General features: G+C 34.7%; 3 protein-coding genes across 4 annotated transcripts; 1 reads left to right on the forward strand and 2 right to left on the reverse strand.

Annotated features, from left to right (window-relative positions):
• Positions 1 to 3,301: 3,301 nt before the first annotated feature.
• On the reverse strand, positions 3,302 to 6,770 carry LOC117622628 (coatomer subunit zeta-2-like). 2 transcript variants are annotated; one of them, XR_004585010.1, is made up of 7 exons: positions 6,595 to 6,726; positions 5,452 to 5,611; positions 5,170 to 5,317; positions 4,996 to 5,073; positions 4,531 to 4,615; positions 4,198 to 4,327; positions 3,302 to 3,453 (listed from the first exon to the last, which is right to left on the reverse strand). XR_004585010.1 is itself a non-coding variant. In XM_034353372.1 (6 exons), exons 1-6 carry the CDS (start codon positions 6,736 to 6,738, stop codon positions 4,268 to 4,270), a joined length of 675 nt encoding a protein of 224 aa, XP_034209263.1. In that variant the 5' UTR covers positions 6,739 to 6,770; the 3' UTR covers positions 3,989 to 4,267. The 2 variants fall into 2 exon arrangements, 1 of the variants encoding a protein (XP_034209263.1); XM_034353372.1 differs by lacking the exon at positions 3,302 to 3,453 and having other exon boundaries at positions 3,989 to 4,327; positions 6,595 to 6,770.
• Positions 6,771 to 10,999: 4,229 nt separating this feature from the next.
• Positions 11,000 to 12,002, reverse strand: LOC117622488. The gene is made up of 2 exons (XM_034353165.1): positions 11,833 to 12,002; positions 11,000 to 11,486 (listed from the first exon to the last, which is right to left on the reverse strand). Exons 1-2 carry the CDS (start codon positions 11,870 to 11,872, stop codon positions 11,281 to 11,283), a joined length of 246 nt encoding a protein of 81 aa, XP_034209056.1. The 5' UTR covers positions 11,873 to 12,002; the 3' UTR covers positions 11,000 to 11,280.
• Positions 12,003 to 14,671: 2,669 nt separating this feature from the next.
• On the forward strand, positions 14,672 to 16,823 carry LOC117622841 (IQ domain-containing protein IQM1-like). The gene is made up of 8 exons (XM_034353618.1): positions 14,672 to 15,060; positions 15,151 to 15,265; positions 15,514 to 15,579; positions 15,879 to 15,967; positions 16,055 to 16,142; positions 16,257 to 16,487; positions 16,584 to 16,685; positions 16,791 to 16,823. Exons 1-8 carry the CDS (start codon positions 14,672 to 14,674, stop codon positions 16,821 to 16,823), a joined length of 1,113 nt encoding a protein of 370 aa, XP_034209509.1.
• The last annotated feature ends 173 nt before the right edge of the window (positions 16,824 to 16,996 follow it).

The following is a 16,996-nucleotide window of genomic DNA, read 5'->3' on the forward strand; positions in this document are numbered from 1 at the left end:
TACAAGCGATATTGAGGGAGGAGAGAATGGGAGTTTCTTACACACACTGCCAAGGTGACATGAGAGTTCGAATATAAGACTATTGATTTATAAATCAATGTCTTTTTTCACTGGCTAAAATTCGTTGGCGTGTTTGAAATTTATTAGTATAATAAGTTCGTATGAATCTGCAAACATATGTGGGTCTCACATCACTATTGTGAAAAGTGTGAATTTCCTTTTTGATTATGAGTTTGTGCAATTAGTCTAGAACATTAGTCTGATTTTGGTTTTGGTTGGTTTATTTCCAAATGGATGATTTTGGAATAATTTAAAATTCATATACCATAGTTTATTAGCCATTGTTTGGCGTTTTGCTTTGATAGAAACACAGGGGGAGGTGGGTTGATATGATAAGATTGAAGGTGACAATAGTACCACTTTTGACATAATTTAATGCACAAATTACATAACTACCCAGCAAGATCCATCAAATCCGATGGCTGTCAAACTCTTCAATGTATTGGGACCCACGGTGAGGGCTCCCACTGGTGTCCATCTGGAGATAACATTCAAAAATGTTCAATCTTGCTACAAAAATTATCATGTGTTTAATTTGATAAACATCCGACGGTCAAGACAAAACGTATAAAACGTGCAACTAAAATGGTATGTTTTCTATTAACGGATAGGTTTTCATGCATCAAAAGAGCTTACAACCTTACAAATTTCCTAAACAGTTGAATGATTTGGATTTTTGTTTTTGTTTTTGTTTTTTTTTTCTGTTAATCAAAATAGCAAGTGAAAATATAGCCATATTTCTTACACTAAACATATGTTCTTTTTTTTTTTAGACAAAGACTGAATCCATTAATCACCCAATAATATTTCAAAGTAATCGGCATGTTATAGTGACCTCCTTAAAATTTTCTTGTGGAAAAAACTCGAGGATAGAAAAATTTCCACACATACTACAAACTAATAGAATAGAAGAGTCAAAATTAAGAATACAAAACAGGACAATTGTCTTTAAGACAATTCTAGCACACCATCAACAATAAACTTAAACAAACCTACCTGGAAGAAGACTCCAACGCTTCTAATGTACTGTCAAATAAGGTCTCCTATCTATGATATTAGAATTATTGTCCTTAATCTTATATGCATGTAACATGTTGTTCTTAGGGGATTCAAAAAAAAATTCTTCATGGGTTCATAGAATATTGAGTGAGATTCATCGCCTCAGACCCTTTTTAAATTAAACCAAAAAAAAAAGAAAAAAAAGAAAAGAAATTTTCTTATTTGTAATAATGATATAATATTTTATCTTTTTTCACTTACTACATTATTCCAACTTGAAACCTATCACTTTCCCACCCTACCCTAATACCATTTTATATACATAGCATACTTTTTGTTATGGCATAATAAAATACAACTTAACTATATGATTAGATGAGTATTGCTAATGAACAAAATAAGTTAGCAATATTTAAAATTCAAATATATTTATATGTGAAGGATTTTAACTTCTCATGTTATGTGAAAGTTCAATGATATATAAAAGCATAAAAACTAATTTGATGGGAAGATTATAATCTCACATGTACATGAGAGAACACGTCATGCAAAAATCTCAATTTTTAATGTTTTCGTTTGTTTAATTTGAAGATAATTTATTTACGGGTAAAGCAAATGTGAGTTAAGTCAATTAGTTAAGACACCCGTATATTAGAGTATTTTAGAAAAATTTGTGGAACTTTCTTATCTAATTATAAACTAAATCAAAAAATTTGGGGGACAATGACTGTCAAACATCCAAAATTTGTACTTTCAATGCATAAATAGTATTGATTAGCTACTTGATTAATTTCTAATATGATTATAATATTCATTTATATAATATTTAGTCCACAAAGTTATGGCCTACAAAGGCTAATTGATAATTATGGTGTAGCATATAATTGACTCACGGGCTCCACAAACCATTCATCAAAATCAATATAAAATCAATATCCATAAAATGCATCTAGTTCGACTAAAAGTTCTACCAACAAAATAAACATATTAATTTTAAATATGTCAGCCTGCGCAAGACGTTATTCCAAGAGTCTTACAAAGTGAGCCAATGAGTTCAAAACATAAACGTCCTCTTGCCACAATAAATTTTCAATTTAATATGTGATATATGAGCTCGTAGGTGTTTCTTCATGAGACATTTGGACTTTTAACTAATAATTCTGAGTATTTCTAATAAGGGCCAGCGCTTTTGAAAGCACTCTCAAACATGCTCGTGTATTATAAAAAATTATTAATTGGATATTTATTCATATATTTTGTTCATTGAATAGGTCAAGAATTACAACTAGTGCAATAAGAAGACATTCATATTTTCTGTAAATCACAGTTTGACACATATGTAAAAATAATGCATCAAAAATATAAAAGAAAAAATCTCTACACATATGTCAAACTATAATTGACAGAAAAATAAAAACTCCTACTTCCATAAGGGAAGACGAGTATTAATACCGTATGGAAAAGAATACAAAGAATAAGTCAAGAATTAGAAAGATGTGTCATCCCCAATGACCCGCTGGTTTTTGTTCATATATGTTTCTACTGGGTGGACTTTCTTGGAAAATTCCTTTTTCACTGTCTTCATTTTTAGAGTCTTGGATTTTATTATTCTTAGTCTTGGCTTGGGGTCTTCGGCCGACTTGCAATTCAAGGCATTACAAACAAATTAAAGATAATAATCTCAATATTGCTGGTATTCATTGTATAATTAGCTGTTAGCCCTTGCAAACAAAAAGTAAATTATTATCTTTAAATATTTCTTTAAATATACTAATGATCATTTGGGCTAACATACTCAATTTTTATAATTATTGAAATATTTTAAAACGTGACATTCCGTATTTTTCTTACTAGTTTTCTTGCCGAATAGCTTGACATGGTACATTATCAGATTATGAATTAAAATTTTGTAATTAAACGGTGAAATAAAATCATTAAATTAATTAAATGTTATTTTGTCTGTATTTCTAGAATAAGTGATATTTTGTTTGAATATTCGATCATGATTGACCATCCGACGTATGACTAAAGCAACATAAGTTGGTCAAGAAAACAAACATTTCTCAATCATTCTATAATGCAACATACTCTAGATATTTATGCATGCGAACCTAAATTGAAATTTCTTAGGCATCATGAAACAACAAAACAAATTTAAAGTCTCACTTGAACAAACAAAGCTGTCACGTAGAAAAATAAATAACAATGCTGAAAAAGCAAACAATTGGCCAACTGAAAAAGAGGACAGTCTAGAAGCAATAATTTTATTTTTCTTGCTAGTTGGGCAAGAGAGGTGCATTAATATTTTTGGAATTGTACCAACAGCATTATATTTTGTCTTTAGAAAAATTTAGATTAGACACACGTATTCCACATAGGCCAACACGCAAACGTGTGAAGCTGACGGGACCGTCGGGGACATAGAATAGATTATGTGGAATTTTAACTCCCTTGTTAAGTTGACATTCCAGAGGAATGTCATGGAATGGAAATGTACATTTCGCAACTCAAATATAACAACTTTTGAGCTTAATTTAACTACAATTACTTAAGTGTTAGCAATTAAACCTTTATCCTTGTAGGTGGTTAGTACTAGATCGGATACGGCTGAGACTAACTGTTTGTCCCATGTGGGGGAAAGGAGGAATCGAACCTAAGACTTTGAATACAGAAGTAAATGCTCTTAGCCACTTAAACAAGGCCCTTGCGTCAACTCACACATTTTTATTAGAACAATTGAATTGGATTCTCCACATCAACTTTCTATTTGGATGTCAAATTTTTCCTTCATGTAAGTTGTAATTTTATCATCTTAAAAAAATTCAATTAAACTATATTGCACAAGCTTCGCAATGGGATTGAAGTAAAACAAATAGAAGGTCGCGGTCTTGAGTTTATTGTGTGAATTTTTATGCATGCCAAGTTGCAATACGTACTCAAAAATTTAGTAAGCCTAATATGGGCCTATTGGGCATTAACATCACACCACGGCCCACAAGCAGATAGTAAACCACCAAAGACAACCAATAATGAAGCCCAAAGAAAAAAATAACTGCCCAAAACGAGCCCAATGGCATGATGCTGCTGGTCCAACTTAGCTCTACAATATGAAAGACGGGAACAAGACCTTGTCAACATATGAAAGAAATTTCCTCGACAGACAAAGAAAAAAGAATGCCAAATGATCATCTGTGTGCGCACACACAAATCACTTGAGAAGGGTTCTGGTTAGATGTTCCCTTGCTGTAGCCCATGCTTGTGTTATGGTCTGCATTTTAGTAAAGGAGACAGGATTAGATTAATATACGATTTCCTAAAAATTGGGTTCTGCTTTCTGAGATTTATTGAGTCTTAAAGATTTGGTGATAGTACAAAAAGCAAGCAATCAACACCTCTTCTTCTTTGACTAATGTATGAAAATTATTTTGTTTGGTTTGAACTGAAGGCAAGCAAAAGAAGAGTTTGCAGTACCTGCTCAGACAAGGGTGCATCGGCGTCCATGGTATGAGTTGCCACCTTTCCTGCAATAATACTCGGATCGGTTTCAAGTACCATCCTGCCATATAAATTAACGGAATAATGATATGATCAAACCCCTATTTGACCGAAATAAGATTGAGGACGAAACCCCACAGTGAGCAACTTGGGGTGGTGTTGGACAAAAAGCTCCACAGAGGGGGAATCATATAGTGGTAGATGTGGTGGATTGTATTGTATTGTTAGAAATTACAGTTTATGAACAAGGATAATAGATGGTTCATTATGTTAAAAGAAATTTAAAACCATGTGTTCGCCCCCACCTCCACTCCACACAACACACAGACACACTTATCTATGTGACTTTGCCATACTCATCACTGAAAGATTGTAATGAACTTTGCAGATATTAATAGGCCCATAGACGTAGAGTGAGAATTTAAGAAGCATAGTGCTTACCCCCCATCAACAATCTCATCAAAGCATAGAAGAATAAGATCCAGATTCTCTAGTGCCTCCCTTTTGTCGACATTGTTCCTACAAGAAGGACATGTAAGAACGTATATAGCAAAGGTCTGAAAGTACTCATCAAAATAAAAAAGAACTCAAGAAAAAGCTCATGACCAAGACTACCTCAAGAGAAGTGCAACTGCATCAAAGAACCCCTGAAGAACTGTGGCTAAAATGAGTTCGTTTTCATCGTCACCTCCAGTCACAAAGAAGTGGAGGTCCTGTATGAACTTATATATAATGACATTGCTGTCAAACATCATTATCTCCGCTGCAGGTGACAAAATAGGAAATTATGAACACTGTAACTCTGGTGATATCACATACAATTTCTGTAGCACAATGATGAAGATTTTTCCACTGGACAGACTCTATATGTACAACAATCACATTTGTTCTGCATACCTTCTATCCGAGCATTTGTCTTCAGTGTCTTGGTGAAAATAGATTTTTCAAAAGCTAACTTTGCACCATTTGTTGGCCAATCATCCGAGAAATACTTGACGGCTACACGCTTGCCTTCAGAATCTAGAAGAAGAATGTTCTTCACAGATGGGCATGAATCCTAGATGAAATAAAGAAAAACGTGTATTAATTGAATAGTACAACCATATAATTCCAGCGCAAAGATTACTACCCTCTTCAGGGGTTAGCTTTATGGATCAATGTAGTATCCATCCTAAGTTCTCTTTGCATCACATCAAGGTTTCTTTCATCAACATTAATATCCTAGCTAACTAGTAGGCTTGAGGAGCAAAGCCTGCAAACGTCGACTAAGAACAACTCGCATATGAAGATCTAAGCCCTATAACTTTCTTGCATAAAAATGCCACCTTACATATTCTGCCAAAAGTCTATAGGGTCTAAGCAAAATGCTAATGCATCTTTAGGTGATTCTTATCATTTGAAAATTCTTATCTAATTTATAACAACATGACTGTATCCTTGGATCTCAATTAACCACATTAAGTTTTTTAAGTTAAGAAATAACAACATTATTCACAAACCCAATATGAAAATATTTCCTAACAGATTCCCAATTCATTCCAAATCAGTTAAAATCACAGTCACCAAAACTTTTACATTCTATAAATTGTTGCAACCTTTGTTGAGTACATGTATTAACTATCCAGCTTGTCACACACCATTTTTGTGTAATATACATAAAGATCTAATAAATTGGAAAACCCACAAACGCAACCACAGAAAAAAAAATAATTGAAGCTTGATGTGACATCGAAAAAAACAAATAGAATCCGTATATGCTCACGAACTGTTTGGTTCCCAAGAAAGTGGAAAAGATAAAGATCTAACCGAATGTTCCATTCTTTTACAATCTCCAAATCCCCACAAAACAGTTCCCAATTAATACAAAAAAAGAAATCGTTAACTGTAGAGACAATTAGATTAAATTTAACACGTTTTCTCAGAATTTTACGGATCTTGTATAACAATCACTCTGAAACCCAGAAACGATCTTATCGAAAATAGGAATCATGGAAATTCAACACATCAGAGAGAGAGGAAGAGAGAGAAAGATAGACTTACACGATAGCAGAAGAGGCTGGCCATCTTCACGTAATGTGGAAAACAGAGAGCTTTAGCTTTGCAGTGCAGAGTTTTGCGTAAACGTTTGAAGGTTGGTACTTGGAACCTTTTCTTTAGAGGGAAGGAGATGGGCAATTTCGTCATTGTGGCTGAACTATTAGAGGGTGTGGACTTAAACCATGAAACGACATGTCGTCTGGAAAACACATTTTTTTTGCTTGCCTAATTGTTAGTTTTTGACAAAAAACTAATTGTTGTCAGTTTTTTTCCTCCTAACCACATTTGGTGGCTAAACTTAAACTGGAATATTTCAATCAAATTGAGTTGATGTTATGGCCACCATTTGGTAACCTTATAAATGTTGTGACTCAACATTCCAACATATTGTGTCTTATAAGTATCGTTTAGAAGAGTGAGATTCATAAAGACTTCTTAGTGTAAAGTGGCTCGATAAAAGGTCATGATATATAAGTTTTACAACGAAAAATACAACAATAATCTACAATTTAAATATAAGTGGTCCACTCCTAATTGCACTGAGACCTTTTTAGTTAAAACCTCATACGTAGAAGTTTATTGGACCTAACCCAACCCAAGGATATCGAAATTAGGTGGTTAAAGTGGGGATAACAACTCCTATTAGGCTTGTTGCTACAACAACTGGTATCCGAACCATTTGGTTCAACGCACTTGGTTCTCCTATTAGGATTTTGATTTAGCATTTAAATTACTCACATTGCACTGTTAAAGTTGAAAAAAAGAAGATCAAAACATATATAATTTAGTGAAGGGATATAGAGTCAACTAGCAATTTGATTTTTGTAAAATGGAATGATCAACCGACTACATAAAGCTCAGAGAGAAACCGGAGCCAAGTATGTTCAAATGTCCATGGGATTTTTCATGGGCTGTAAAATGTAGGGCCACACTTGCATTTCCAACCCTCAGGCTCATAATTTGCATATTGAACCCCCAAATGGCTGTGCTTTTTGGTGGTGGTAGGCACCTGGATAGCTTCACATGGAGTACATCCATAACACTTGTGGTCACAGCTGGGAGGGCTTGATCCTATTTTGCCGATCCCTCTGTAGTTTGCTATTGCAGCCATTTTTGTCACTCCATTGATGGTGTTTAAACCCTTCAAAGAGATAACAATTTCAATAACATAACATTGCACTAAGGTAACGCACAGAGGGGGAGAGAGAGAGAGAGAGAGAGAGAGAGAGAGAGACCTCTTGTAAGGTAACTTGTAAAGACTCTGGGTTCTGGCCAGGGCCTGATCAAGCATTAATATTTAGTACAAGTTAGCAGAGATAATGAGCTAAACGAAAAAGTATGAGAGAAACAGTAAAGGTGCTGATATGTGATGAAAACCCAAAAGAAGCTTTTCACTGAGAAATATGGCTTTGAAAAGCTAAGAAGTTTTTCTAGGATAAAGGCTTTCAGTTGTCTACTTTCTGAATCCTAAAGCCAAAACAGATTCTATTTCTTTTCAATCCTCCAAAAAGAAGGGGAGAAAAAGCAAGAAAAAATGATTTTGATTTGTGTAAGGTGTTAGTGAAAGTGTGTTCCTAGAGAAACTGCATAAAGTTGGTCCACTGGTATAGGCAAGCATCCATCTATGTGTGGGGAATGTCAAAAACAGAAATATGCCAAATACATGTTGCAAATGAAGCTTTCCACATGAACAAGTTGCAAGAAAAACATTCTACGTACAGTGGAAATAAGTAAAAAGCATCAGACAACTGAACCAACTAGGCTGATCATAAGCTCACTTTTTATGCTAATGATTGAAAAGGGCAAGTAAGTAACCTTCTTGATGAACACCAACACCATCATTTGGAGGAAAAGGCCTGCTTGTTGCAGAAACCCAACACAGGATTTGCAGAGCCATTACAAAGCAATAACTTCTCTTCATTGCTTCAAGCTAAAAATTATTACTGTGATTATGGATGGTGACTATGATTTGAGGGGAAGAGAGAGAGAGAGAGAGAGAGAGAGAGAGAGAGAGAGAGAGAGAGATTGGAATCACTCACAAACACGATATATAAGAAGGTGAAAAAAACGCCCGGAGTACAAATTCCTATTCCCAAAAAGCTAGACTCAAAACCTCTAAAACTTTCTTGGTTTTCTCTTTAGTCTATCTTGCCTTGGTAGAGAGATTTTTTTGCTTCAGAAGCAAGTGATTCTGGGGTTTCTTGTCAAATAACAAGTTTCCACCACATTTGACAACTCACTTCAAGGCTAAAGGAAGTTGCTGATTTCTTACTCTAACACAAACCAACCTCTTTCTCTCTCTCAAATCAATCCAACAGAATAGAACTAAATGAGCTGGTCCCTAGGCCCAAAATAACAGCTCCCTCTTTTGGGGTCTGAAAATTTGCTAGCCCCTGTATATCTCTGCATTCGGAAGAAATCATAGCCTCTTTAGCTCCCTAGCTTGCACAGCTATTTTTCTGCCCTATAATTTTTTAAATATATTATTTGAATTCCTTTAAAAGGGAATATGTAATCCAGATTCCAGTGTCAGTGGCAGAAGCCTTCGTATAGAGAAAGAAGGGAGAAGGAGAGAGCATCAATGTCTGAGACATTCAGCTAGCAGCAGAAAAATTTAATGAGTTAGTTAACACATTAAAAAACAAGGTACTTGGGTCAACTTTTTACAGGTTGGTATGTGGGGAGCAGCCAGGCTTTGTACCTCCATCCATTCTGAGCCCTCCATTTGGACCTTCAACAGCATAGCATTTAAGAATTCGGGTGGCCTTGATTGTCTTAAAGGTACCTCCAGAATCCCAGATGATCACATTAACACGTTAGCAACATTATCTTTGTTTTTGTTTTGTTTGCTTTTGGTCCTCTGTCTCTGTCTGTCTGTCTGTCTCTCTATTTTAATTTTTTATGCATGCAACGGATGTAACAATGTGCAGTGGAAAAGCAATTTCTTAGAATTTGTTTAGTAAACTACTAATTTCTTGAGGTTTGTGCTGTGAAAATAAGTCTGGTAAAAAGAAAAGCTTGGTACAATCTCTCTCTAGCTGGTTTCTTTTAGGAAGTTAATAGGTCTTTTAGGAAGTTAATAGGTATTGCTGTACCGTACTAATGGCTAATTTGAGTATGGATTTGTTGCAAATATTTTTGCCTAAATGGGATTTATTTGGTCAGTAGGGACGTCATAAACAAAATATTAGTCATACATCAAAATGGACATGAAAAGGAAAGACTGGTAGGCACAACAGAGGTCAACTTCAAAAGCACCCCTACATACATACATGTATATATGCTGTTGATGGCCTAGGATTACCCAGTGCAGCCTATATATTGTATGAGACTTGAGTTTTCAATGTGTTGAGTGTACCCAGTGAAGCCTATGTATATATATATGTGTGTGTCTCTCTCTCTCTCTCCCACCTGAAACTACAACAAGAGTGTAGAAGAAGGTATTGATTCATTTATTGTCCTTCAAAAGAAATTACACCAGCTGGTGCACACACATGATAAGCTTCACCAAACACACAGGCCAAGGCTTTATGTCTTGTTATTATGGTCATTTTCAGACCTCCTCACTGAACACCAACTTGTTCATGCAAATTACTGAATGGGGAGAATCTGATTACATTTTCAAAATAAAAATCAATGGGTTCTGCATAAACTATCAACCAAGTACAAAATGATATATCATTCTCAATATGTCTCCTAAAGACAAAGCTCAGAATATCCCAACCCTCTAGCAGAAGAAGTAAACTTCCCTAAAGAATTTGAACAAATTTAAAATAAAGATCCATGGGAGAAAGAAGATTCAAGTATAATTATGTTAAACAAATTTGAAGATAAAGATTAATATTTATAAAACCGTATTCCTTGCAGGAAATACATCAAATGTGCCACATCCTAGTTGTGAAGCTTCTTGGTCAAACCACAATTTCCAGTTCTGCACACCTGACAACTGCGAGTTTAGGCATACATAAACCAGGGCAATCAACTTGTGGTTTCATGAGTAAAACCAAGATCATTCTACATTTTAGCCTTTCAACACTATCATTCATAAGCCCATCAAGTGAGTGTCCAAGGATAGTTCAAAGAATATACTGATCCACTGTTTTTCCACTGAATATTCCCATAAACTAATTTACTTTCTTCAAGAGTTTACAGCAAAAAAGATTGGATATATTATATTCACATAACAATAAGGTTAGCAGCGCTATAAACCGCGATCTACTGGGAAGTTAGAATCTGATTTGCTTCAATTGATTGTTGAGTAAGTAAATCTCAAGTCTCAACTATAGTGAACAGAAACTGCATAAAGCAGTTATATGCATATCAGGTTAGTGATATACTTATATGTTAAAATACAAAATAAGGATGCTACAAGCCTCCTACAATTTTCCCCTTCTCCACACACAAGAAATGCCAAATGGAAATCAACATATATATGGTAGATGTAACTACCATTGTCATGGTTTTATTTAGCATCTACAATTGGGGTGTTTATGGCCACCCTCGAGATATAAAATCGAAATTAATGTCTTCTAAACAATATAATCAAAGAATACAACATCATAATCATTTTTGAGGAATCATGAGAGAAATAACACAAAGATTGATAATACAATATTAGATTTGTCCCATTTACTCCAAATGAGAGCAAAACTTGTGAAGCATGCTTACAACTGAGGCTCAACCAACCTCTCACTTAGGAGATGAGTCATGACTGCTGGATTCTTTCTTAGGATGAATTGCCTCAACAATGGCTTCGACTTCTTCCTTAATTCGTTCAAACACACCCGGGCCTTTGACTTCATCTACTGGGGTGGTTTCATCTATGTCATCACTCGTTCCATGGGTTTCTTTGTGATGTTTTGGTGATTTATCAGCATGATGTCCTAGTGATTTCTCTGCCATTTCAAAATACATAAAGAGATAAATCTATAATTTAAAGGGGATTTCACTAATAGAAATTCAATTTCCATATGATCTTTTTTTAACTAAATAAACACTACCCACCTCATAAAAATATCAACTTTACATAAAATCCATCACCAAAATTAAAATTTTCAGAAGGTTAATAGATTTATCCTTGAAATAATTTCAGAAATATAAAACTCTACCCAGAAAAAAAAAAAAAAAGAAAAAAGAAAAAAAGAAGGACAAAAATATGCAAGAACTAAAAAGTGCAGATGAGATCATGTTAAATATGGGGAGTTCTGTAAATACAAAGAAATGAAAGTATAGGACAAGTACCTGAGAGAGAGTCCTTGAGCTCTGTTTTTGGTTCTGCCATGGGAGCTTCTGTGAGAAATTTGATGGGTCTGCTAAGACAGTTTGGTTCTCTGTTTCAGATTGTGCCCCTATTTTACTCGAGAGGCGATTTCAGCATCTTGGTCGTTAACATGTGGGACTCACAATTGGTGAGGGCCATCAGATGATTTTGGGCGGTTGAGAAGCAGCTGCACGAAGAGCTAAAACAGGGTCCGTGAAGCTTCAAACTGGATTCAGTGTTGGCCCAGTAATGCCCATAACCCAGTGGCGAGCCCAATGAAGCTGAAGCCCCAAAGTGTGCATCCAATAAATCATTGCACGATCCACAGGACAAATAATAAGCTGGAATTGGGATGTCATGTGATGGAAATTGTGTGTGTGTGTGTGAGTGTGAGACCCTAACACCGACACACAATGTTGCTAATGAATCTAAGATGTAAGAATAACATGTTTTTCATTATTTAGAATAAAGAAATAGATAATATTTGTCAAAAAATGTAAAGTTTCTTGTGATTTACATCATGTCGAAAAATAAGTAACTTTCGGGACATGAAAGTAAAAGTTTGAAATATTATTCTGTGAAATAATCTAGTAGCTAATGCTTAAATTTTATGTATGAACGATTATATAACTTTGTGAGAGAGGATGAAAAAATGGGTTATAATTAGGTTTAGAATTAGGTAGGTCAAACGTCAATTTCTTGTAACGTAATTAAAAGAAAAGGAATTTTTTTCGGTGAACAAAGAAAGGGAATTTTCAAGACGCTCCCTTTGTGGAAACCAAGACTATGCCAACAGATTGATAAAGTTCCAGATAATTTCCCCATGTTTGTTATAGGGCAGCAGCCTGCAACAGGATTGCAAAACGAGTGGAAACGTTTACAAATTACTTTTCAATGGCATAGAAATTTGCTGAAAGTGATGTTAGTAGGGTCCAAGGAAACATTGTGTAATAATTTGTCTGTGAAAAAGAAAACATATGGGGGAGAAGGGAATTAAGATTTGCCTTCTCGGTTTTCTAATCTGACACTACAATTTGTTAATTAGATTTCAAAGGAAATTTTGGTAATGAGACGTTCATTCTTTCGATTAAAAAAATAATAATAAAAAATTTCAAAGGACTTGTGAGACATTTGGTAAATTTAATGAAATTGATCTCATGACATTTGGGAGAGTGCATTGAAAAAACCTTGTCATAAACATTAGACAAAGTTGCTACTTCCTGTTTTCTTGGATTTTGGCTTAACATTTCCCTCTCAGTTCCTCTCTATCTCTGAGTGAAAGCAATGAAGTGAATGACACATTCTTGACAAGTATCTTAAGGTTTTAAGTTTGGCTGGCTGACCTTCTCTTCCACACACAGACAAAACAGACATAACATTTTCATAACATTTCGTTCCAAAGATAGTAAATGTACCTGGTAAATGCCTTAGAAAATATTAATTGGCAAGTATTTGAACACTCCTATATATATATATATATATATATATATATATATATATATAACCTTTGAACGCTTCAAGTTCAAACACCTCAAGTTAAGCCAATTTTCTCTTTCGATTCAAGAAACCATATAACTGGACTGCATTTTCTGCAATCATTTTATAGGACCTGTAAAGTTGATTATAGTTGTTGTTCTAAGGAGGGAAGTGATCTGGTTTAGTTAGAAGTAAGCAAAGTAATTGCTCTGGACAGAGAGACCCTTGTATTTATATTCAGGTGAGATACCTTCGTCTAATTATTTCTTATTTGTATTTATATTCAGGTGATCTGGTTAAGATACTAATTTTGAGAATTTCTTAATGTGGATCAATTTATCATTTATTGCAAGATAGAGAATTCAGTCAGAAATCTTGAAATAACCACGTTTAAGTTTTTCATGAGTTTAATCATGGTCAAAGTGAAAAATTGGTTTTGTTTTAATATTTTTAATATTTTTTTTTGTGCAGAAAAATGAAATTGAAAGTCCCATATAATGAATGGCTCCAATCTTAATAACATTGAGGCTTTTTGTATAAAACCCCACACCTGCTAAATATGTGGTTAAGTTGGGGACAATATCGATGTTGCTAGTGGTGGGCCAAGGATCCGTCCCTCTGATAATATCAATATATATTTATTGGAGTTTATTTTTTCGTTTGAAATTGGCTCTGGACAAAGGTGTTATTAACATTATCATCGAACTGGGCTCCTGTTGTTCATCTTGTTCAGCATATTGATTCCTCATGTTTATACCGCCTTACTAGTTTGGTACAAGATTAGTTTGGTCTCCTTAGCCAATTTGAGAATTATATATGTGTTGTTGTGAAAATGTGCAGGGCATTTTAGTAATCAAATTAATTTGGATTCTGATTCATGAAAGTTAGTAAACAATAACAATGGAAATCAACCTCATTTCTTTGCTAATTCCATATGTTTTTTTTTTCTTGTTTTTTTTTTGAGGACCTTTCTTATTGAAAGGGGATGATTCTTCCCATACCGATTCAGTAGTTCCCCGATTCCAAAATTCTCTGATTCCTTACTTACTCCATTACTGATACGTAAACAGTCTTTAAATCTTAACACAATCATATGAACAAAAATTATACAATTCTCAAAGTGGGGATAGACATGTGTTTCTTTAGTATTTAGTGTGAGTTTATATGATCCATATTGAGAATATTATTTTGCATGATTTGAGAAACTAATGGATGTAGAATTTATGATTAAAAATTCATAACTTAATTCTCTCTTTTCCTGAAGAATTGAAGATTTCATTTTTAAACTCTAAACAAGAGCTTCTGCAAATCTTGTAGCAGTAAAAGGTGACCGGAATAATACAAATGGTCATACTGACATCCACCAATTTTAAGTCCAAGAGAAAAGCAACATCTAGAACAGTTCGCTTCAAGAAAACTGATTTGAGCAAAGCCAACAAATCTCATGGGCTGGAAAAAGTGATTTCTCAAGAACCTATAAGCAGCAAGAAAAGGAAAACAGGAGAGCTAAATTTGAGGACAGGTGATTCATTGAAGACTACACAGGAAAAACCTGATAGTTTCATTGAGAAGTTCAATCCAACAATTTCTTTAACCAAGCCAGAAGATTGGTTTTCTCCCCGGTCCCCAAGGGAGCTTGATGCAGCTGCAATCAAGCTGCAGAAAGTTTACAAGCGTTACCGAACTAGACAAAACATTGCAGATTGCTCTGTGGTTGCTGCTGAGGAGCTATGGTTTGTTCTGTTTTCATTTCCTATTCTGCTGCACATAGTCGTAATTCTCATAGTACATTCGTGCTTATTCTCTTCTTTTAATTGTTGCAGGTGGCAGGCATTAGACTTTGCTGCTCTTAGGCGAAGCTCTGTGTCCTTCTTTGGTTCTGGTAAATCAGAAACTGCAGTTTCAAGATGGGCAAGGGCTAGAACAAGGGCTGCCAAGGTGATCTCTTCCTGTACATTTCACCTGCATTCAAAGTTACTTAGCTTTTTTACAAGATTTTGAACATTAGCAAATTCTTCAATATCATTCATAGATTTTGAAAAATCTATCCATGTGTTTCTTTGTTTTGAACTTTGACAAATACCAAAATGGATACCTAATTTATTTGAAGATCTTGACTTGTAAGCCTCTTATGATATTGTACACATTGAAGTGTTGACAGAGAAGCATTTGGTTGATTAATGTAGGTTGGGAAGGGTTTGTCCACGGATGAGAAGGCTCCAAAATTAGCTCTAAGACATTGGCTTGAGGCTGTAAGCTCACATTAAGAATATTCACATACTCTGTATTAAGCCTATTTTTTCCATTCAACATGGTAAAATAAAGTGTCAAATGAATTTTGTGTAGGAAGACAACATTGAGAATCCATAGACAATTAGTTCTTTTCCTTACATTCACATGTATGCTTAGTTAGGTACACAAAATAGCATGGATTAGGACCAAAATAAAAATAAAAATAAAGGCACGCATGGACTAATTTCTTTACATCACAATGAGTGGGGAACTATTATGTTCAGAGCAAGCATGCTTACCTTCTGCTTGTTCGGTACAGATTGATCCGCACCATCGTTATGGACAAAATCTGCACTTGTATTATGATGTTTGGTTTAGTAGTGGGAGCTTTCAACCTTTCTTCTACTGGTAGAATCCCTACAGAAACCAATTTTTCTGTTTTGGACTTGTTGAGGCTTATTTTGTAACCTTGTGATGCTCTATCCAAAAATGAAGGTTGGATGTTGGAGATGGCAAAGAAGTAAATCTTGACAAGTGCCCAAGAACTGATCTGCAGGGTCAATGCATCAAGTACCTTGGACCAGTAAGTATTAAAACATTTAATTACTTTCCCATATATATATATATATATATAAGTTCCTATTTTAATTCTAAGTTTTGCTTTGTTAATGATGTGTTATCTATATTGCTCTCACAGAAAGAGAGGGAAGCTTATGAAGTGATTGTGAAAAGTGGGAAGCTTGTGTACAGACAAAGTAGGAAACTTGTGAATACTGCTGAGGGTTGTAAATGGATCTTTGTCCTCAGCACATCAAGGAAAATGTATGTTGGGGAGAAGAAGAAAGGCCTTTTCCAGCACTCTACTTTTCTAGCTGGAGGTGCCACACTTGCAGCAGGGAGAATTGTTGCCTTTAATGGGGTTCTTGAGGTTTCCTGCTTAATTGCTTAAACACACCCAAAATACAACATTACATTAAAATTTTCTTCCCATCATTCATGAACCTTTTATCTCCCTACTGTTCAGGCTGTATGGTCCTACAGCGGTCACTACCGCCCGACAGAAGAGAATTTTATGGAGTTCATTAGCTTCTTAGAGGAGCATCAGGTGGACTTAACAGATGTTAAAGTAATTCTCCCCAAGCCTTCATATTGATGACTTGCACAATGGAGCATTTTCATATGATATCTCATTAAGCCTAATTACATTTTCCCAATTTATTGTTCTTTGCAGAAATATCCTATAGATGATGATGTTCCACCTTAGAGATGAAGTCAGATATCACATCTGCTAATGTTGATGTTGTTTGTGTATATTCACATGTTTTACACATGTAATTAACCTAGACATATGTATATATTTCACACATGTATATCCAAATTCTTATATCTTTTACATGTATATATTTCACATGTTTCAATTTCATTTATATGTATATA

This window comes from Prunus dulcis, chromosome 3 (assembly GCF_902201215.1).
Source record: "Prunus dulcis chromosome 3, ALMONDv2, whole genome shotgun sequence".
In the NCBI taxonomy this organism is placed as follows: domain Eukaryota; kingdom Viridiplantae; phylum Streptophyta; class Magnoliopsida; order Rosales; family Rosaceae; genus Prunus; species Prunus dulcis.

Excerpts from the sequence above, each read along its gene's own strand:
- LOC117622628 (XM_034353372.1), bottom strand. The coding sequence starts at position 6,738 with ATGACGAAATTGCCCATCTCCTTCCCTCTAAAGAAAAGGTTCCAAGTA. Across the intron at positions 5,612-6,594 it reads CCAGCCTCTTCTGCTATCGT|GATTCATGCCCATCTGTGAA; the intron begins GTAAGTCTATCT and ends TATTTCATCTAG. Across the intron at positions 4,616-4,995 it reads GATGAGATTGTTGATGGGGG|GATGGTACTTGAAACCGATC; the intron begins GTAAGCACTATG and ends TTTATATGGCAG.
- LOC117622488 (XM_034353165.1), bottom strand. The coding sequence starts at position 11,872 with ATGGCAGAACCAAAAACAGAGCTCAAGGACTCTCTCTCAG. Across the intron at positions 11,487-11,832 it reads GCTCAAGGACTCTCTCTCAG|AGAAATCACTAGGACATCAT; the intron begins GTACTTGTCCTA and ends TTGAAATGGCAG.
- LOC117622841 (XM_034353618.1), top strand. The coding sequence starts at position 14,672 with ATGGTCATACTGACATCCACCAATTTTAAGTCCAAGAGAAAAGCAACA. Across the intron at positions 15,061-15,150 it reads GTTGCTGCTGAGGAGCTATG|GTGGCAGGCATTAGACTTTG; the intron begins GTTTGTTCTGTT and ends TAATTGTTGCAG. Across the intron at positions 15,580-15,878 it reads TAAGACATTGGCTTGAGGCT|ATTGATCCGCACCATCGTTA; the intron begins GTAAGCTCACAT and ends TGTTCGGTACAG.